The sequence below is a fragment of the Berghia stephanieae genome, chromosome 1, assembly GCF_034508935.2.
Source record: "Berghia stephanieae isolate SIO BIC M18660-M18661 chromosome 1, UCSD_Bste_1.3, whole genome shotgun sequence".
Lineage (NCBI taxonomy): Eukaryota > Metazoa > Mollusca > Gastropoda > Nudibranchia > Aeolidiidae > Berghia > Berghia stephanieae.
The window spans coordinates 71,357,282-71,380,529 of record NC_088360.1 but is presented as its reverse complement, the minus strand read 5'-3'; the positions used below and the strand labels follow the sequence as shown (position 1 = coordinate 71,380,529).

Here is a 23,248-nt window from a genome sequence, read left to right as displayed (position 1 = left end):
TTTTTTTTTTAAACTGAGACCAAAACTAGTTAGATCTTACCTCCAGTCTCTCACTGTGAGAGGATGTCAAGTGACGTGGATGAGAAAGATCTAGGAATGGACGGCTGACGACTAAGTATCCAACAACAGTAGCAATGTCTGATCAAAATTTTAAAAGAAAAAAATCATTAAAAAGGTAATAAAATGCTACTTGTCTTAAACAATAAAGCTATATGTATTAAAAAAAAATTCCCTTCAAACTAATCAAGTTATTCATGTTTTACGACAGATACAAAAAAAAAAAAAAATAACAAAACAAAGTATTTTTGACAATTTCAGTATGTCTCCCTAATTCAGAATTTTACAGTCTTAAAACCTCTCTTATCTGAGACGCAAGGTGGGGATATAGTTTTTATTCTTTATTTGTACTCTGTAGTTTGGATATTTTTGATTTTGTATCTAAACTCTTAATTTGAGAACAATCTGGTATAAAATATTGAATTTATGATTCTAAAAGCCAAACTTTTAATATACACATCATATGCTAACGTGGGATGGGCTGGTTTAATAATTACAGTAGAAAAGAGAATAGATGAACTATTGATTTCCATAATAAAACTGGAAGAACAGATAGATATCACATCTTTTATGAAGGAGTTATCCAAAACAAAAACAAACAAAAAAGATAGAAACAAACAAACCGAAAACGAAGGAAAATCAAAATAGAAGCATTGAAAAAAAATATAAAGACATGTCATTTCTGAACCTCACACACTGTACATTTTAGAAACACATGATGAAAAAAACTTACATTTGGCGATAATATTATCAACAAAACCCATTTGTACCCTGAAAAATATGAAGGTCTTCAAATGTTCCACCTAAGAGCAGGAATGAATAAAAAATCAAAGATTTAGCAACTGTCATCAATAGAATCTTTAAAAAAGCAATGAAGTAATGAAGTTCCAGAGAGAAAATAAACGTGTTTCAAAAATGTAGCATGTAAAGAAACTTTATTGTTTCATATTGTTTCAGACCTTATATGCTTTAAAAACCTTTAAATGCTCTGTTGACAAAGGACTTATTAAAAATAAATTGTTGTTGATCACTTTAGATAAATTATTAATGGAAAAGGAGTAAATGACGAAGAGAAACTATTTTAACTCAAAAATGTATACATTATTATTTTAAAATGCAAGGCAAGTAATATAAAACATCTATCACTGTACAATGAAATGTATAAAAAAGTAATTAAATTCCTCAACCCACCAGTCTGTTGAAAGTTCCAGAGATGACAAATTTTTCCCTTGAGTTACCCTGATAGAACGCAATTTCCTCGCTAAGTACAGAGAAAATAACACAGAAAATAGAGAGTAAGAATTCAATTAAAAAACAAAATTACTTTTGTTTTCTTTTGGATATAAACCGAGTTAACTGGTCAGAAACTGTATATGGGCATTAATTTTTTTTTTAATCAATAAAAATAAATAGCCTCTAGTTCTTTCCTTATAGTGAAAATCTGTTTTAAAAATTCTTTCGGGATTGGTATTTTTTAAATCACATTTTTAAAAACATCAACATAGCTTGTATAAAGCAATTATAAGATATACAAGAATACTTTGACAGACTGAACATTTTCACAGTCGATTTGCCCCTCTTTTCGTTGTAACATTGCCCAAATCACCCAAAGATGAATGGCACTATAAAGCTTTGAATTTTGCAAAAAGCTTAACTTAACTTTTCTTTAGAGATTAATGGAAAAATTTTGTTAAAAAATAATCAGTGCTGATGGGGACAAAAAGTGAAAAAGGAGGAACATTTTGAACAATTGCCTATAGCCCTATTGTTCCTGCATCAACCCCCACTTTTAGAGAGATAATAAACTATTATTGATAGTCTAGCTAAATTCTGAAGAGCGAGAAACTGCACCTGTATGTTCCACCACATATCAAATCTCTTCTCTTTCACTGCCAATACATGGATTGGGGGGGGGGGGGGGGGGGGGGGGGGAGTGAATACAATTTTTTAAAAGGAGGAAATTCCTCCTTTGACTCCAACAATATCACAAATTTCCATAGAACCAAGGAAAACCATCAGCACTGAATAATATAGATGGCTCAATCTGGTAAAACGTCATGATTGATTAATAATTGAAATCTAAGTCTTGAATATAAATATTAAATTGTATTGAATGGAAATATTACACCTTATCAAATAGAGGGTAAAAGTTTCCCAACATGCAAAAAACTTCAATAATTCTTATCATTTTGGCTTTTAACTGAATGATTTTCATCTGTGCCATCCCCATATGAAACCAAATTGATGTGTTGGGTTACTTATTACGTTGTAGTTAACATAATAGAAAATGTACAGAATATCAAATAATGATAACGTCATTGATAACCTTCAAACTCCACCACTATGAATTTGCAGCCTCTAAAATAGAATATATCATGATGGAATAAATATTTCTTTTCTTTTTTCTTGAATTTGTCATCTGTTCCTCACATTCGAGTTTTAACAATTTAAATTGCGAACAAAATTTTATCAAATACAGTACACTCCTGATAATCGCAACATTTCCCAAGAAAAGAAATTAATCCTATATAAAAGTCACTGGTTAATTGCAATAAACTTCGGTTAATCGCAACAAATTTTCGACATAAAAAAGAGGCTAATTCAAGAAATCAATCAAACAAAATCTCATGATTAAATTTCATCATTTCATCATGGGTGAAATCATGACAGCTTTAAGAATCGAGAGTGAGCGGGGTTTAATGGGGTACTGTCACAATAAGGACAATTTTATTAAGTTTTATCAAAATGATCTTTTCAATGCTTTTTCTGCAGTATTATGTGTGTCCAAGCATATTTCTAAAGACTTTTTGGAATAATTTCCACTATCGGTGTGTATGAGGTGGCATTTTAGGGGTACCCCGCCCGAAAACTTCAGATTTTGGGAACAACTTTTCTCAAAAAGTGTCTATTCAATTTCACTGAAACTTGCTATGTAGGTGTCTTTAATACTGCTCTACATTATGTCAGAGGGATTTTTCTATTCTTATCCTAGTAAAGATTTTATAGCATCCGGAAGTCTTCAATCCGTAAAACTGTGAAAATTTTTCCTTTTTCGCAGTTTTTACCCTCTTTGGACCCCCATATCTAAAAATATAATGCTTATATTGCCAAAAGCCTCTGACATAATGTAGCCACACTATAAACACACAAGTGTGTGAAAGGAAAAAGAAATTGAATAGACAGTTTTTGAGAAATCTTGTTCCCTGCTATCCCACCCCCTAAGAAAATGACATTTTGAGAAAATGGGAAAAAACGAACCTTCTCGTAGATTATACAAAATATAGTGTCATGAACCCCCTAAACTGTGTTGTTTTAAACCCAAGAATCATTCTCCTGTGGAAAAAAGATACAATTAGTTATGAATTTATAAAAATGGTACTTATCCGTTTGAGGTAATCCATCCAATGTCACGTGTCGTCTGGGACTCCGCAATCAGAAGCCGCCTGCAGCATACTGCTCACCGCCTTCCAGTTGATGTAAACGTTCTTCCTCCCTTGTCTGTGCTAACCTCCTCATCTCCCTTTTCCTTTTAAAGACAAATTCACCTGCTCTGTCTGCATTCTTTATCCTAACATTGTCCCTTTTAGTCCCATGCTCCACAAAATGTCGTCCCACACTAAGTCCTATTGCCGAAATGAAATCCTGCGATGCCTTTGCTCCCTTGTTGAATTCTCCTACTCCAATCCCACATGAAATTTCCAAACGCTGTCTCCCTACAAACACATGTTTTGGACACCTAGACCAAATCAAAGCATGGATGCTTTCATTTACATTCTGAGTCATTCCAAATAAACATCTCCCCAACAAATCATCATCAGTCAATCTAACATAAACGTCATGGATGTGTTCTGCTACAGTCGGTAGAATAAATGTGGTCATATGTCTGTCGTGGTCAGGTGCTGGCAGACCATTAGCCTTGGCTTTCATGTAGAAGCACCAAGAATCATTTCCTTCTGGGCAGTACTCATGGCGTGGCTGTTTATTGGTTGAGGTGCAGTGATAAAAGAAGCCCAAATTGCGCGTCGCATGTCGTCCACAGTACTGTTTGATCTAATGGCCCGCGTGTAATATTTCTGAAGTCTGGCGATCTTTGCCTTTGTCAATTTTCCTTTTCCATTCCCTCCTAACGTTACCTTTACCTTCTTCTTGTTGTCCACAGTCTTCCGCAATGCTGTTCCTAGTCTCTTCGCTACATGATTTACACACTCCCTCTTCTCAATTGTCATCCCCTCATACGGTCCCGAATTGTTTAGCTGCTTGATGGTGTTGCTGTCCCCGTCACTAATCATTGTTCTATATCTAAGTCCATTCCGCTCTACAGATCTACTCCACATATTCACAGCCGCTACCTGTTCCATACTACCTGATGATCCTTCATGGTTCCTATCACACTCCTCCTTATGGCCACTCAAGAATTCTGCATACCTATCACTATCCCCCTTCAGCTTGTCTCCTACTGTCACACACTTATGGCAATACTTAGAAAGAACCTCATGGTCCACTACAAGTCCTGTTCTGTTCTCTATCACACATCCTATCCCTAACATTGATTTATGTCCCTCGTGTGCCAACTACCATCATACGAAACATCAACATCAACAATTGGTTGCCCTGCCTGCTCAGGATACGCTCGACGAACAACATCAACAGCTTCAGAACGGAGACGAGACGAATAGCTGGCGAACTGGCGGTGGATGGCCTTCTGGTGGCGAAGAAAGGTCTTATGATGTAGTACAGGCATATCCATCATGCCGCAAAATGAGGCTAAGCCAGCCTGTCCACTTCCATTAGCCAAGGATGAAGCGACTCCACGACGATTAACTTCAAAATATTTATCTTTTTTACGAGATGTATAAAAGGACGATATAACTTTTGAACATGATTTACAAGACAAATGTAGAAGAATGGCAAGACCAACAGAAGAATCACGTGAAACCTCCAACGTAGACTGGAAACAAAAAGGGCAGAGAAGACAATCAACAAGATCCTGGAATACAATCAGCTGCACGATGGTCGAACATTCCAATGAAGACGAAGATGAAGGCTCAGACGTAGAGGCAAAGAAATCCAACTTACGAGCTGATGATGAAGAAGCAGAAGCTGAAGCTGTTGGTTGCGGCGAAGAAAAAGATGATGGAAATAAAGGTGAAGTCGCTGCGTGGGGCGAAGATGTCACAGAAGATGTGGATGCTGGCTCTGGTTCATTAAAAAATTTCTGCTTCTTCGCATCCCTTGCCTTCTTCAAAACATCTTTCCGTGACTTCCTTTTCATGCTGCTAATGGAAGCATTGAAGGTGGAAACCTTGGCTCTAGGCATGACAATCTGTGAAAATAAATAAATATAAATATACCATAATAAATAATTTAAAAAAAAAAAAAAAAAAAAAAAATATATATATATATATATATATATATATATATATATATATATATATATATATATATTATATATATAAAATAAATAAATCGGGGGTTAGCTTAGCTCAGCGTTACGGTCTTTGCTTCGTACCGGAAAGGTACCGAGTTCGATCACCAGCCTCTGTGCTGTGTGGACTTGAGCAAGCCATCTCGCCCTAGCTCAATTTGCAGCGCAGCACTGCGGTTGACGCCTTGGTTATTCCAATCTACCCTTGGAATAGACCCTGGAGAATAATTTCCACTATGGGATGAATAAAGGGGTTTTAAAAAAACAATTTTATTATAACATTTTTATTGCACCCCTACTGCTAAGCAGTGTTGGAATCAGCCCAAAGTTTTGCCTTAAAAGCACAAAAGATACCCACACATAAGAATTCTGGCTACCAATCATAGTTAAGCACAGATCTGGTATTGCTTTGGATCAAAGTAAAAAAAACATTAAAGAAATTAAAAGAGCAGGCAGAAAGGCCGCTTTCTGGGCAAAATGAATTCCTACCACAATAAGGTAACTAAAAGTCACAGTGGGCTGACCACCTGCTTGGCTAATGCCTTGGTCTAGAGTAATTTCACTTTAAAGTGGCCCTACACTGAAAGGTGAAAAGGCAGAAACTATAGATCAGAAAGAAAGAAACGCCTTTAGGTCAAGAGACGAGAACCATACCTCAGAGCATTGAGAGCACCCCCCCCCCCACACACACACACACACACAGACTCTTGTAGAATGATGGTTATAAAAAAAAATAAGCACAATCTAGATAATCTCTAAGTTCTAACTCACTGACGTCAATGGTAATCCAAGTCTAAGTTAGCTTTCGACGTCTATCTGTCTGTCTAAGATCTACTATAGATCGGCGTTTAGTTATCTCCTTATTTAAGCTCAATGATCTTCACTAGTCTAATGTAAATCAAAGAAAACAGTATGGTTCTTAATAATCGTATTAAAAATAAAATAAAAACAAAAATTAGCCTTTAGAATTATTTACGAGCAGCATTCTCTTTTACTATCGTCAATGTTTACATTTTAGAATGGAATGCACACTTTGAGACTGTAACCGGTCAATCTGATTTCACTAGTAATAAATAAATAGACATACTTACTGGCTAAAGCGGTATCCAGGCGTCGAAATGATTATCTACCAATTTTTGGTTCTTTGGAAAATGATGATAAAACTTTGCAAATAAGTAAATGGAGTGAAGTTTGTCATGAAACGACCAAAAATCAGTTCGAATCGAAGCGTAAGTAAACGTAGTCGAATGCTCCGGAAATGTACCCGTTGTTATGTCACGTGACTGAAAACCGGGTTACGATTGGTCTTGGAATGTGAGCTAAAATTTTCCATGACGGTAATTACTAAAAATAACTCCTAGACGTCTCTTCAGCCAATCAAAGAAAGGAAAATAGGCTTGGAATTTCTCGATTTCCCCGCCGACCTGTGACACATACGCGAAAGAATGTGAAAGAACGGAAATGCCCTTTCCCTGACATTTCTGCTAATACCAAATAAGCCGGGGTTCAGTGCGGGTTACTAAGGACTATCGAACGTTGATTCTGACGAAAATGACGGAAAAACTTTGCGTTTAGACGATAGTTGCGTCACAAAAAAATTATTTAAAGCACTTTTTTGTAAAAATTTAGCCTTTTGAATGTTTTCAGTGTGTTAAAGAAAGGTTGAATTACCTGAAAGTGCCCTAATCTCATTTTCGATAATTTTAGTGGAATTCATAGTAAAACCGTCCTCTCGACCAGCGCGTACCCCCTTAATGCTACAGTGGTGTGTTACCACTCTATTAGAGACAATAGAGGGCAGGGCTTTGCAATACAGGTTTGTGCGGTCATCTGTGACTATTAGATATGAGGCGACAGGGCTGGGCATAGCCTACACAACAGGAAGAAAATGTCTCTTGTAAGGAGACTCAGAGCGATGGTATCCTTTGTTTTGGGATTGACAACTGTGCACTGTGGCCAACGAGTTTGGTGAGAGCTTATTGTCTCTCATCATGGCTAATCTCTTTGACTCTTACAAATGCTGAGAACAAAACAGTGAAAGTGAATCGAATCTGAATAAGATGTCAGCTTGCCTCAAAGCTGCATTTGCTTGTCAAAATCTATACATGGCTGCCATATAGTTTTTATTTCAACCAAATTGCTCAGTCTGTGGTGGACTAAGAACAATGTTTACAACAACTGGTTTGAGTTTACCATATTTGTGTTGTTAATCGCAACATTTTCGCTGATCCCAGAGTGTTGCGACTATCCGGGGGTTGACTGTACTATAAAAATATACATGTTCTTACCTATTGGTTATCAATCTTGAATTGACGTATCTATACTCTCCTTCAAACTTTTGCTCAGTTACAGTCATTCTTCCAACAGGTCTTCTTAACCTGTTGTGGAAACACAAAATTTAAAATATTTTCATAAATGGACAATTTCCGAACATATTTCATTTTACTAAGCTCAATGGCCACCCATATAATGTTGAAATATCAATGGAAACAATTGAAATAAGCCAATCAGTGGTTTTCTGTTCTGACTAAAAGTAAAATTTATGGAAAGCATTCAATTTTAAAAAAGGTGTTATCTCTCATAGTTTTTTCAGTGTTTCAAATCTTTTCATTTAATGACTGAATAATTACCTTGTAAGTAACAGTCCAGAGAATGCCAAATAAAGCAACATATATCCTGGGCCCTGCAATGAAAAATTTTCAATACTGAAATCAAATGGAATGACGTGCAGAGACAGTAAAATACATTTATTCTACGCTAACATTATTCAATTTAATTATATATTATACAGAATATAGTTTCAATGTAAAAATAAAAATACCATAGTAAAGTAAAAAATAAGTGGTCGATCGAAAAAAAAAAAAAAAAAAAAATTTAAAACACTCTTGCAAACAAAGAACAATAAGTATTTCAAAAGCAAAAAAAAAAAAAAAAAAAAAAACCCACTGAAACACTTAATAAATTAAGTCAAAACTAAATTTGAAAATATTGTAACCCTTCTTACAAGAAAAAAGAAAAAACAGAGAGACTTACTTGAGCCCCTATGGCACCTGTGAGTCGTATTGTGTATAAAATCACATCCAAAATTGGCTGGAAATAAATGATAAAGAAGACTGAAGTTGAGGGTAAAAATTAAAATATGTTTTGTCTTTATCCGGTAAGAAATGAGGAATATTTTTTTTTTAATCTACCTGGAATTAAATCATACCTTATCCTTGAATGTAAATACATTTCTTTCATTCTGCAATCCTCCCATTATTCATTTGGCTGTAGACCTTTTCAAGTCTTAATTTCAGCTCTCACCAATATCTACAACATATATTTGTTTACACATAACAGATTTTCTCTTGTCTACCATAGAAGTGTTTTTAAGAGTTTTACGGCACTTGCAACACATTAAGGTCATATCAGCGCCAGTAAAAAGGAAGAAATGGGATAGTAAAAAGTTCTAAAATTAAAATTAAAGCATCCAAGAATAAGGCAGACAAAGGGGAATTGGTTCAAACAGGGAACAGATGTAGATTCCAAGAGCACACTATCAGTGTACTTAGTTTGAGATCACCTAAAAGTCTCATCCAGACACAAGCACAGGTCCCCACTAAGAGGAATACACTGAAATGTTTACATATCATATATAATGCATAAACAAAACATAATACAGTGCATAACAGAGAGATGATGTACAAGGAAATAAATATCATCTCCCAAAACTAACTATACATTTGACTGTTTCGCTCCCAGCCAGGGTCAGGACAAAACCAAGTTATCTCATTCCAAGACAAAGACAGAGAGCATGTTGGAAAAAAGACATAGGCGGATAGAAGACACAGTATGTACCTCCCTGCCCACTATGGGAGGTTAGGAACCCCATCCAGACCATAGAAGTATTAATTGGTATTAGTTTTATATTCTTTATATAGAAAGAAATGTTTTGGTCAGTTCAAGGCAAACCCAACACGGTAGGGCGATAACCACCATTTGTTTACAAAGGTTGGGGTACATTGTGGACATGGTCTTTACCATAAGCAGCTTATCTAAAAAATGTTTTTTTTAAAAAGGCATAAAATAACAGACTGAAGAGTTGCCTTCAAGTGAGAAGCACATTTACAGCAGTGGGACTTGCACTTCAGTCACATAACTATTACTGTTCTCTAGCTAAAAAGTGGTAAAACAAACATGACGTCAGTTTAGAGCTAAATGAACTCTGCCTGTGAATGGATAAAAATGTTTCTCACCTTACTGAGATTGGAGTAGAGTTCAGCTACACTGTCACAAAACTTTTCTGTGTCCTGTGTTAACAGCTGATCAGCATTAGATATACGATTGTCCAAATTGCTCATCTTGTAGAATGTGAAACCTCTAATGATGAAATTTTTAAAAAGTTTGGGTCAGTCAAATGTGTAAATCTTTTACTACCATAAATCAATTGTAAAAGAGCCAAAAAACAAGATCTGTGTTAGTAAATATGTTTTGTTGTTTTTTTTAGCAAATGCTCAAATAAAATATTATGAGTCCTAAACACACACATACAGAACAAACCTTGAAAATTTTTGTTTGCTACCTATTATTCAGAGGTGAGAGCCTGTTAAAAAATAAAATGAGAATTCAATGTCGTAATGAGTCCAATTTCATTATATTATAGAGTGCATCACTCACACAAATTCAGAATGCCCACATTCTAAACCATACAAAGTTATAAAATACCATTCTGCATAGAAAAGAAAAAAAACTAGCAAAATTTAAATTCTACTATCCCCTCCCCCTCCATCCCGTAAAAAAACATCAATCTATGAAAAGTTTCTGGTGAAATAAATGCCACAATATTTAATAAAACATAATTCTATAGAAAAAAATAAACGGTGACACCTGATCACTTGAGATATTTTTGATATGCCAATATAGATACTCAAGACCTAAACTAAAGGTTAAAATTGAAAATTATTTGCATGAGTGAGTACCTTAATTTTTGTAATGGGGTTGACCAGTTATTCATTTCCAGAGTATGATAGAGGTTTTAGATTGCAAAACAAGTATAAGGCAATAAAAATGTGATATCTCTCACAATGAAGACGTTATGCTTGAACATTCATATTAACAGTTCGGAATTTCAGTTCACTTTCAAGAATGCATTTCTGTTCTAGAACTTGTGACTATGATGTTAAATGGTTAAATTAATAGTAAAAACAACTAGTATATGATTACTTACTGTAGATATCTTTCATAAAGATAGTTTGACAGACGGATCCTGAATCTGAGTTTGAGCATATTGAGGCCATACTATATTTTTTTTTTTTAAAGAGAAATAAGAAAAATATAACTTTTTCCGGGGAAAAAAAATAATCTATACCTTGATAAAAGACACGTTTATACAGATTTCATTAGTAGAGATAGGGTTGTTTTATAAACTGGTAAAGGATGTTTTTAAAATATTAAATAAAACAAAACAAACACAGACATAAAGTATATTTAAGGATATTGTAAAGTTTCAAAATGTATTTTTCATTAATTTTTCTCATATTTACATGAGAAGTGTGCTTAACTGCAACTGAAATTGAAGATCTTACCTTCAAAATGTTGTTTACCACTGAAATCTGGAATAGAAATAAAAATTACACCACAGTTAATTCAAAGAATATCGTTACTTTTACAAGGGATGAAGCCTATTTAGAAACAAGAGAGCAAAGGGCTGCATAATATATTAGTTCTGGCATCTCTGTTTAGATAAACCAAGAAGATACTAAAAGTTTTTAAAAAGAGACATTGATAAAAATTTTTAAAAATTTAAGGGGGGGGGGGGCAGATTTCACAAGGAAGAGACATTGCTTACCACTGGCATAGCGTAGATAAATTTAAATAAATGCTGCTTGAACATTTCAGAATCTCTTCCAATGATATGTCTGCAATCATAAAAGAAAATGTTAAAATTCACAGTTTATATGCTCCTCTCAGCCTTGGAAAATACAAAGAGAAATCAAATACCGTCAAATTCAAATCAAAGAGATAAATCCCTCAACAGTGGAGTATAAAAACAAATGAATAAATGAACAATACACACCTCTCATTTTTTTTCTTTTACAATATATATAAAATAATGAATACGAGGAGAGAAAAAAAGAAAAGAGTAAAAATAATGAATAAAGCAATGAAACATTTTTCTCAAAGATCTGCACAAAATTCTCCAAAATATGAAAGTTAAAACCATGTTCTTTTTATGAATCTCCCAGACACCAACTAAAAACCCACTAAGCTCGACTATCTGTAAACGATTTTCTGAAAAGGTGCGACTGATACAGTGTCAGACAAAACAGAAAGGAAAAGAAAAGAAAAAAATAAATAGCCAAAATAACAAAAATAGCCTTTCTAGTCTTCAATTGAGGAAACCTGATTTCTAGGTATGAATTTTTCCTTGATTTTGTCATCCTGCTTTGTTTGGCACTGTATCATCAGTCTTTTATGATTTTTTATTTGCACCAGTGCCTAATCCCAACATTTTCTGCTAAAGACTGGAAAATTATGCTGAAAATTGCTTTACAAATCACGACAAATAAAAGATTTGGTTTATTTCAAGAAATCCACATTCCAATATTCATACTATTGATTCATGATATTCTTGTATACCTTTCAATAGCTGTGCCATTCTGAATCATCCAGACATCAGCATACGTTCTAGTGAAGAGGCCAAGTGCAACGATTATCAAATACCAGGTCTAAGGAACAGGAAAAAATTATAATGTGACTGACAATCTCAATCAAGTATAGTAAGCAAACAAGCATATGATGTCATGGATTACCTTTATTCAGGAGAGAGAGAGGGATGAAGAGAGAGAGAGAAAGAGAGAGAGAGAGAGAGAGAGAGAGAGAGAGAGAGAGAGAGAGAGAGAGAGAGAGAGAGAGAGAGAGAGAGAGAGAGAGAGAGAGAGGCAGACAGACAGAGTACTGAACAGAATAAAAAATAATCTAAATGAACTTTAAACAAATAAATCAAAATACATCTGAAGAGCTTGTTAGTCTAAAATATAAAACCAAATACATGGTTTTCATGAGACAAAGGCTCACCTCTTGTGTAAAGAATCCAGGAACGAGAATTTTCAGGATCTTGATCAATCGCCTAGAAAATAATAAATTAAATAAAATGCAACTCAATGTATTAAAAGGAGACAAATCTTTTTTAATGTCATCAGAGGACTATAGAGTAATACAATTGTTATATGACTGTTACTGTTTCCCCGTACAAGTGGTGAAATGCAGCAGCAGAAGTAGACCAAGGTTAAAGCACTTGTTATTTATCATTTAAGAACATAATGAAGATTCAAAACACAACACAATTCATAGATAAGTAATACCCATAGACCAATATTATCTGCATCTGGAAAAGTTTATTTTTTTTCCTGTTTGACAATTAGGTCAAAAGTGAGTTCTCCATATTTTACATAAGTTCAGTTATACTTTGTAAATGTTGTTTTATGTTGTCTTCATTATAAATTAACTAATCGGCATAATAAATATTGACTCACCTAAAGAAAGCAGCATTGACTGCAGCCTTTTCTTTTTTCTTGTCATGCTGAAACAAGAGAGGATTCATACATTGCATAAAGATAACACAATTTTTTAGTGATCAAAATTATATTTACTGAAAGCTTATAATTCTATGCTATATTCAGGATTTGTACTTTCAACTTATTTATAAATAAATAAAAATAAATAAATGACAAATAAATAAATTAATTAATCAATAAACAAGTAAAAAATTAATATGTATAGATTCTGCTCAATTTCTAAAGTTTCTTTTTTCAAATCTAACACTAACGCCAGACACAGAGTCTGCATATAAGCTCACATGGTATTTTATCGTTTGTTTTTGTCTTATTTTAAAGATATAAATATCACCTGTGCAATCACAACCTTGACCTCTTCACCAGATCTGTTTGAAGTGTTGAACATCACAGCAGGGGTGGGGGGGGAAGAGATAGAGGGGCAAAAAAGGAAATAAAAATGCCAATAAGTCGAAATAACCTAAGAAGAAGAAGAAGAAGAAGAAGAAGAAGAAGAAGAAGAAGAAGAAGAAGAAGAAGAAGAAGAAGAAGAAGAAGAAGAAGAAGAAGAAGAAGAAGAAGAAGAAGAAGAAGAAGAAGAAGAAGAAGAAGAAGAAGAAGAATCTTCCAATCAAATGGGAGAGAAAGACTCTACTTGCAGTATTGGTATTAATTATTGAAAAAAGATTACACATTCACTCAAACGCTGTTTCCTCGAACTCATTTGAATGTCCCATTTTTTCCATTATTATTCTTTGTTATTATTCCATTCCTTCCTCAAACACAGTTTCCTCAAATTAATTTCACTCAGCAGTAAACTAAAGGTAATAATCAAAGGGCTTTTTAATGTGCCAGGTGATTTCAACCACTGATAATTTTTTGTGACATTGACAGTTACATATGTGTTCATTGTGTGTATCTATCTACACTGCATGTGTGTTTATACAGAAGCAGTCGCACACTCCATTACCATTTCACATAACCAACACCTCTCTACTTATTGTTATCACTTCGCCATTCGTTCTAATTTCAATGCCATGCGCCATGATTTGCGCATCACTGGCTACGACAGTAAATGAATGTTGAGATAGAGCAACCCTAACCCCCTCTTCAAACACACAGACAGCTTAAAACACATCAGGTATACAGTTATCTCCCTCAACTTATCAATAAAGTAAATAAACAATAAAATTCCTTGTTTTCATCCTCAAGAGGAAAATTCTCTTCGGGTCTATTCCAAGGGATGACTGGAATAGCCCAAGTGTCAAGTTGAGCTAGGGAGATGTGGCTTGCTGAAGGTCACATATCATGATGGATATTCAAACTAGGTATCTTGTGGGTACATTTCAAAGTCCATAATAACTGCAGAGCCACACTGCCCCCCTCCCCACCCCCCCCCCCCCCAATCAAATCGTTATGGCGGTATGGTTTCCTCTAACGTTTTTGCATCACCTGAGGAGCTAGAGGAAACAGTGTTGGAGTGTAGGTATCTATCAGTAGTATTAAAAATATAAATTATGCCACTTGTTTTGAAATTTTTGTACATTAGCAGAAAAAAACAAGGTATATAATTACAATTGTTTTCTTTTTAATAGTTTTCGTGACTCTATTTTTGCGATTAACAAAATGATGGAGCGATAATAGTGTTACGTTAGGTGTCACTCTATTAGAATTAGAGCGATTTATCTAGTCACTTTGTTTGTAATTTGTTTGACTATCTATTAATTTAATTCACCGAACAGTGAAAATAGTCTACCAAGCTTTTACCACTGTATGGTGAAAATAGTAAAGGATGCTATTTCCACCATGTGTATCAGCCAATCAAAAGCAAGATTATTATCCATTGAGTCCTAGGACATCATTATTACAGATGTCGCTGATTGAGTCCATACTACTACTCAGAGACGCCAACTTTAAATTTGGCTCAGAGGAGTTTCAGACACCACTCGTAGGAATTTCAATGCCGAAAGAGGAATTTCCGCTAACATCAAAAAGGAATTGGAATGGTATTTGGCATTGTGTTTACATATTTTATAGTTCTAAATAGATAACTGATTAGAATTATATTATGACACATAAACACATTGCCAAATACAATCCCAAAGTTTCCTTATTTCAAATGAAGTAAAGCGCCAAAACCTAATGGTAGAGATTGTAGTACTGGAGGTAGTGAGGATGATGTGGTGTTGGTGGTTGTAGTAACAGTAGTAGTGAGGATGAAGATGTGATAGTGGCTGTTGTTGTAGTAGTAGTGGTAGTGATGATGATATGGTGGTGGTGGTGGTGGTTGAAGTAGTAGTTGTAGTGATGATGTGGTTGTGGTATAGTGGTTGTAGTAGTTGTGGTCGAGATAATAATGATGTGGTGGTGGTTGTAGTAGTGGTGGTAGTGTTGTTGATGGTGGTTGTAGTACAAATGGTAGTGATGATGATGTGGTAGTGATGATGATGTAGTGGTGGTTGTAATAGTAGTCGTGGTAGTGATGATAATGTGGTGGTGGTGGTTGTAGTAGTAGTAGTGGTGGTAATGATGATGTGGTGGTGGTTGTAGTAGTAATGGTATTGATGATGTGGTGGTGGTGGTTGTAGTAGTAGTGGTAGTGATGATGATGTGGTGGTGATAGTGGTTGTAGTAGTAGTGGTTGTGATGATGATGTGGTTGTGGTGGTTGTAGTAGTAGTGGTAGTATGATGATGTGGTGGTGATGGTGATTGTAGTAGTAGTGGTAGTGATGATGATGTGATGGTGGTGGTGTAGTAGCAGTGGTAGTGATGATGATGTGGTGATGGTGGTGGTGGTTGTAGCAGTAGTGGTGGTAGTGATGGAAATGAGGTGGTGGTGGTACTAGTAGTAGTAGTGATAGTGATGATGATGTGGTGGTGGTTGTAGTAACTGGTGGTAGTGATGATGATGTGGTGGTGATGGTGGTTGTAGTTCAAATGGTAGTGATGATGATGTTGTGGTGGTTGTAGTTGTGGTGGTAGTGATGATGATGTGGTGGTAATGGTGGTTGTAGTACAAATGGTAGTGATGATGGTGTGGTATTGGTGGTTGTAGTAGTAGTAGGATGATGATGTGGTGGTGGTTGTAGTAGTAGTATAATGATGATGTGGTGGTGGTGCTTGTAGTAATTTTAGTGGTTCTGATAATGATATGGTGGTGGTGGTTGTAGTAGTAGTGGTAATGATGATATGGTGGTGTTGGTTGTTGTAGTAGTGGTAATGATGATGTAGTGGTGGTGGTTTAAGTAGTAGTGGTTGTGATGTTGATGATGTAGTGGTGGTTGTAGTAGCAGTGATGGTGATGTGGTGGTGGTGGCTGCAGTGGTAGTGATGACGATGTGGTTGTGGTGGTTGTAGTAGTAGTGGTAGCGATGATGATGTGGTGGTGATGGTGGTTGTAGTAGAAGTGGTAGTGATGATGATGATGTGGTGGTGGTTGTAGTAGCAGTGGTAGTGATGATGATGTGGTGGTGGTTGAAGTAGTAGTAGTGGTGGTAGTGATGAAGATGAGGTAGTGGTGGTGCTAATTGTCGTAGTGGTAATGATGATGATGTGGTGGTGGTAGTGATGATGATGTGGTGGCGATGGTGGTTGTAGTACAAATGGTAGTGATGATGATGTAGTGGTGGTTGTAGTAGTGGTGGTAGTGATGATGATGTGGTGGTAATGGTGGTTGTAGTACAAATGGTAGTGATGATGATGTGGTGGTTGCAGTAGTAGTGGTAGTGGTGGTAGTTGTAGTAGTAGTGGTAGTGATGATGATGTGGTGGTGGTTGTAGTAGTAGTGATGATGATAATGTGGTATTGGTGGTTGCAGTAGTAATGGAAGTGATGACGATGTGGTTGTGGTGGTTCTAGTAGTAGTAGTAGTAGTAGTAGTAGTAGTAGTAGTAGTAGTAGTAGTGATGATGATGTGGTGGTGGTGGTTGTAGTAGTAGTGGTCGTGATGATGATGTGGCGGTGGTGGTGTAGTAGTAATGGTAGTGATAATGTTGTGTCCTGGTTGTACTAGTAGTGGTAGTGATGATGATGTGGTGGTGGTGGTTGTAATAGTGATGGTAGTTGTGGTAGTGGTAGTATCCTGGAACAAGTTGACCTCACCAGAATTTGACGGAAGTTGCCCGGAACCCGGAATTTTTTGCTCCAGACCGGAGTTTTTTCCGGTGAAACCGGAGTTTTGGCATCACTGACTACTGCTAGTGCTACTAGACGTCTACCCACTGTCCTAACCACCAGTGCTATTATCCACCAAGTCCCTACCACCAACACTATTATTATTGTCCACACTGAGTCCCTTCCATTGGTATATCACTCATTATCAAAGAAGAAAAATACACTGTTTGTTTATTGTTTGTTTATTGCTTTAGGTCTCTTCCAACACAAATGAGGTTATATGAGAGACCGCTGAAACAAAAAAACAAGCAATCTAACAAAAATAGTACAAATGTAAATCAAAATCATAACCTAAAGATATAAGCTAAACTATAAATAACTAAGAACAAACAGGCAGAAGATTTAAAGAAAAAAAAATATCCCCTGTCAAAAATACAATCACAAACCAAAGAAGCAGGATAGGCAGTAAAGAGAAGAAGAAACGACATCACTATCGGATCGTACACCCATGCGAACATCATAGGTATATGATTCAAGGGTGATGCTCCCATCCAACCACCCGCAAAAATACACTGTAATTTTAGCAACATCGTCAGTACGATTCTGATGGTGACATACATACATTGCTTTTTTATTTCGATAGCACTTCTACATTTTTTAGGGGTGGAGGTTTTGGTTAAATTCAAAAGACAAAATACATTTTATTCTTCGGAGTGTCTACGTACACGGTAACTTTAGGCAGTTTAGTGAGCAGCAGCAGTGGGAGTCAAATTGTGACGGAACTCGCCCATAAGAAAGTTATGACTGGAAATTGTCGTTCGCTTTTACTAAGTTTTAGAGGGGTTCAATTAAAGATGCATAACTTCGCTATAAAGAGGAATATCGCAGATATCTTGTTATCATTATTTTCGTTACCAACCGGGCACCTAGCCTCAGGATCTATGTACACGGTAACAATAACAGATATGGTAACCTTGAATCTCGCCTTTAATGAAATCGGTTATATTGTATTGTTTGATTTTTTAAAATAACACACACACACACACACACACACACACACACACACACACACACACACACACACACACACACACAGAGCGAGGTCCATCCATTGCTTGTATTGTAGTGGCAAACCAGTTACCGGAGTTACCGTGTACGTAGATCCTGAGGCAAGGTGCCCGGTTACCATGTACGTAGACACTGCCTTTATTCTTTAATGGCCTTATTTATTTTTGAAAAAAAGTTGTATGGCTGTGCATGGAAGTTTAGGATATTTCAACAAATAAAAAAAATGCCCCCCCCCCCCCCCTTACTTAAACTTAAAATTAAAACCCATGAAATAAAAACCGTATTAAAAGACACTCATTGATTATATGCTATGCAGTGCTGCAACAATGCAAGATATTATCACCATGCGGTAACAATCACCTTCCAAGATATCACTATCACCGCAGGGTGATATATAGCCTTCCACACTAGTCTCTAGTCACCTTACGAGTGAAAATAGCAATAATAGCAGCTTCAAATTAAAATTAAAATTTAAGGTGGCGTTTTTATGCACCTCCGTTGGTGGTAATGGTAAATTAATGAAAATGTCGCTGCAAACGTCCATGAGGTTTAAATAGTTTTAGATTGTAGTTTAGCACGCTTCTTAGTGATTACCGATGTACGCTTATACAATTATAATAAATAAAAGAATAATAACAATAATTTTTTTAATCTAAAGTAAAAAGAAACATGGCACACAAATACTGATCTCAAATTAATAAATAATTTTAGAAAATTAAAATTGAAGTTTTTTAAAAACACGATAAAAAGTTTTTGAAAAAAAAAAAAAAAAAAGAAAAAATATAAAGCAAACAAAAACAAAGCAAAAATTTTTTTTTTATAAAAAAATATGTCTAAACAATGGGAATCGAACCCGGTACTTTCAAGGTTTGAGTCTGACAGCTTGTCCACTGCGCTACGGAGCCACCTGACTGTTCATCACATTTCTAAAACATTATTTTACCTTCAATGCAACTTCTATTTTATTATTATTATATCATTATTTTTATATAAATTCAGGCAGTGTCTACGTACACGGTAGATGAGAATATTGGCTATTAAGCTTAACTGCTGGTCAAAATTACTTCGCGATGGTGGCGAACGAATCGGCGATCTCAAGAAGTGGGTGAGAGAGGGGTCTAGAAATGACTTTGGGTTTGAAACGAATATTTTTGTGTTCGTGGATAGCTCACCGGTAGAGCCACGCTCTCACCTGCCAGGCGGAGTTGTCGTACCAATAAGGTCGCAGGTTCAAACCCCACCACCGCCGCGAAAAAAATTTTTATTCTCTATTGTCTTCTGGCACTTTTCTACTCACTTCATATCTTGTTGTTACCAACATAAGTGCCTGCTCCACTCACTTTTCTGAATTAAAAATTCACCCCATACACCGGAGCATACTCAATGTCTCAATCGTTTCTATGTTATATGTTTGTGATGAGAATATTGGCTATTAAGCTTAACTGCTGGTCAAAATTACTTCGCGATGGTGGCGAACGAATCGGCGATCTCAAGAAGTGGGTGAGAGAGGGATCTAGAAATGACTTTGGGTTTGAAACGAATATTTTTGTGTTCGTGGATAGCTCACACGGTAGAGCCACGCTCTCACCTGCCAGGCGGAGTTGTCGTACCAATAAGGTCGCAGGTTCAAACCCCACCACCGCCGCGAAAAAAATTTTTATTCTCTATTGTCTTCTGGCACTTTTCTACTCACTTCATATCTTGTTGGTAGCCTTGCACCTAGCCCCAGAATCTACGTACAGGGTTACCGGGCTGGGCTGCCACATGCGTGACTAAATTGGCCAAAGAGAGAATCTATACTTTGGCATTGTACACCTATTACCCGATGTCTTGGTTTTTAATCCTAGCCTAGTGAGAGAGAAAAAACAAAACAATCATACATGTATCTGCAAACAGCAGAACGTTTTCATTTTACAATGAGATGGGAAGGGGAAGGGATGACACTATGACAAAAGAGAGAGAGAAAGAGAGAGAGAGAGAGAGAGAGAGAGAGAGAGAGAGAAAGAGAGAGAGAGAGAGAGAGAGAGAGAGAGAGAGAGAGAGAGAGAGAGATGGGCGGGGGGATGGAGGGATAGTAAGGGGGAATGGGAAAAGATGAAAGAAACAATGGGTTGCCTGATGACGTAGATCAAAGGATTGTTACAGCGGTGATCACGGAGCGTACTTCATATTTTAACCTTTTACAGTCACACTGATTTTTTTCTCCAGATTGCTTATGCAGAATAAATCGTTTCCACCAAGAGAGCAGTAGTAAGAGTATATTCGACTCGGGCTTCAATTAAACTATAAATCGCAAGGCTTGTTTTTTAATGATAACATTAAGACTAAGATCTGGAGTTTGGGGAGTGTAAGATGGAATCTCGCCATTAATGGTTAAAATGTTTTAATTTTTTTTTTAAAATAACACACACACACACACGAGCGTGCAGTCACGACAGCGAGGACCATCTATTGCTTGTGTTGCAACGGTAAACCAGTTTACGTGTACGTAGATCCTGAGGCTAGATGCCCTGTTACCGTGTACGTAGGGACTCCCAAAAAAAAAAAAAAAGAAAGAAAAAAAAAGATGCACACACACACACACACCCTAGAAAGAGAAGCTACGACACACACACACACACACACACACACACACACAGACACACAGTCTCGCATCCGCTACGAACTAATTTTGCGCACCAATTTTTACTGCACTTATGCACCAAATTGCATACCTATCTAGGGACACTTTTTTCCGTATCATTTTCTCAATAACCTTTTTTAAAAACCTTTGTTTTGTTTTTTTTGCAACGACACCTTGAAAACAGACGTAAGCTTCCACAATTTCGCGAGGAATGAATCATGAAAAAATTTACGATATAATTTCAAACACAACTTTTGAAATTCATCAAGGATTGTCTAGTACCGAATGTTTTTTGATAGTAAACAAATGCATCTTCAAATCTAAACTGCTTTTAACGGTAAGCTTTAAGGTTTTTTTTATTTTTCTGTCCAAACGAATGATTGGTAAGGATAAAGAAGCTAAGTATTGGTAACCCCGGCGCAGCTCTCTACATAAATGGATACTGTAAATCATTATCCTTGACTACAATACGAGTCACTCAAGACGATACTTCTTTTCAAAACTCGTGCTGACTTCCTTACCCCTTACCTTACCGGTGCCCACTTCCACTTCCACTTACCTTGTACGTAGATTCTGGGGCTAGGTGCCCGGTTACCTTGTACGTAGATTCTGGGGCTAGGTGCAAGGCTACCATGTCATGTACGTAGACACTCCGATAAATTTATTAACAAAAACATCCTATAGATGTCACAATATAACTTTCGCCATGTCCACCCCCTCGTGGATCTTTACCTTGCAGTTGGTGAGGGGGCTTGAGGCACACGGGAGGGCAAAGGTGTAAATCCCGGTCGACCGTCACGAGACCATCCCGGGTATCGAGCCAACGAGCCACATGAGCTGCTCGCCCCGGTGTGTGACTAAATTTGATCCAAACCCGGTGCCCGAATATCAGCCCTATCCCGGGCGCCACACTATTGTCCTTATGTCGAGTCCCAAACAGTCCCGTCAATGGCGAAGCGGTCTGCCGCCTAGCCAAATAATACCGCGTTCGTGTCGCCCGGGTCGTCGGCACGTCCGAGAAAAAAGCAAACGTCCCATGCATCAATCGATTCGCGGCCTGCCGATTGGAAAATGCGACGGCGGGGATGGCGAACTGACGCGTATATTGTCCCTGAACGTCGAGAGCCAGAGTATGGCAAAAAATGAGCTTTTATCAAAGCTACTGGCCGTTCATTGCGTTGATATCCTCCTTTTACAGGAGACCCACCTTTATTCAGGCGCGCAATCTTCCCGATTCCAGATCCCAGGCTATACGGTGGTCCAACGCGAGGACACTTCGAGGCTCAAAGGAGGGGTTAGCGTTTACGCTAAAGAGCCATCGAAGGTAAGGGTCATTGAGAGCGTAACGGACAGCAATGGGGTGAACCGAATTTCCGTGGAAGTAGGTGGACTGTGTTTGCATAATATTTACAAACCACCTAGAGCGACTTGGACTACACCACCGGTACCGGTGGTCAGCCATCCTTCCATCTGTCTGGGAGACTTTAATAGCCACCATCACGAATGGGGCTACCGAGACTGCAACGAGGCAGGAAGACAACTCCGCTCATGGATGGACTGTAATGATCTACACCTAGTGTACGATCCTACAGCCAAGGGTACCTTCCGGGGTACCCGCCATAAGAAGGAGTATACTCCAGACCTCACCCTCGTAACGAAAGGCGCGAACGGTGAACCGTTGCAGGTGAAGCGGACAGTCCTCGGGGACTTTCCACATAGCCAGCACAGGCCGGTTCTTGTCACAGCTGGGGTGACAATACCGAGGGTGCATATCTCCCACTTTGCAGATGGAATTTCAGGAAGGCTGACTGGGAGGAATTCAGTTCCTATATCGAGCAGGTCTGCCCTGCCATTCCTCCCAAGTCCAAGAATATAACCAGATTTAGTAGGCTACTGGTTAAGAGCGCTCAACGCTCTATTCCACGGGGCAAACGGAAATTCTACACCCCTTGCTGGACAGCAGAGTCGGAAGAGCTGTACCGAGAGTACCAGCAGACCCAGTCCCAGGACACAGCCGATAGACTACTCCAGTCTCTGGCAGAGGGAAGGAAGCAACGGTGGCAGGAGACCGTGGAAAGTCTCGACTTTACACACTCCAGCCGCCACGCTTGGCGTTTGATAAAGAAATTGGACCCAGATCGGAATTTCGCGAAGGCTGCACCGGAATGCGAGGCAGACACAATTGCCAAGAATATTAAGAACCGTAGCAAGCGGGTCCCTAATCAGGCTTTTGAGCGCGGTGTCCGCAAGGCGTACCGTACGATTTTGGACTCGCTACCTGCGGAGGAGTCGGACTGGACGGCCCCGTTCAGTCCCCGAGAAGTGGGTGCAGCCATTAGCGAAGTGAAGAACGGCAAAGCAGCTGGGATAGATGGTGTATATCCCGATATGGTGACGCATCTGGGCCCCAGGGCACGGGCCTGGCTAGC

General features: G+C 37.5%; 1 protein-coding gene and 1 pseudogene across 4 annotated transcripts in view; both read right to left on the bottom strand.

The window, feature by feature from the left end:
- The window catches only part of LOC144981106 (ATP-binding cassette sub-family D member 3-like), a 54,111-nt gene that overhangs the window by 21,482 nt on the left and 9,381 nt on the right, over positions 1-23,248 (bottom strand). For 2 of the 4 annotated variants that reach the window (XM_078929238.1, XM_078929256.1), the window contains 14 exons: positions 13,370-13,403; positions 12,997-13,043; positions 12,539-12,590; positions 12,101-12,189; positions 11,310-11,379; positions 11,047-11,073; positions 10,689-10,759; positions 9,718-9,841; positions 8,516-8,572; positions 8,113-8,165; positions 7,771-7,860; positions 1,249-1,318; positions 791-860; positions 41-138 (listed from right to left, as the gene is read on the bottom strand). In XM_078929238.1, the coding sequence (XP_078785364.1) occupies positions 41-138; positions 791-860; positions 1,249-1,318; positions 7,771-7,860; positions 8,113-8,165; positions 8,516-8,572; positions 9,718-9,841; positions 10,689-10,759; positions 11,047-11,073; positions 11,310-11,379; positions 12,101-12,189; positions 12,539-12,590; positions 12,997-13,043; positions 13,370-13,403 (952 nt within the window). Of the gene's footprint in view, positions 1-40; positions 139-790; positions 861-1,248; positions 1,319-7,770; positions 7,861-8,112; positions 8,166-8,515; positions 8,573-9,717; positions 9,842-10,688; positions 10,760-11,046; positions 11,074-11,309; positions 11,380-12,100; positions 12,190-12,538; positions 12,591-12,996; positions 13,044-13,369; positions 13,404-13,705; positions 13,724-19,889; positions 20,045-23,248 lie in introns of those variants that run through there. The other 2 variants (XM_078929248.1, XM_078929265.1) reach the window with 2 other exon arrangements.
- On the bottom strand, positions 3,346-6,697 carry LOC144981126 (uncharacterized; annotated as a pseudogene).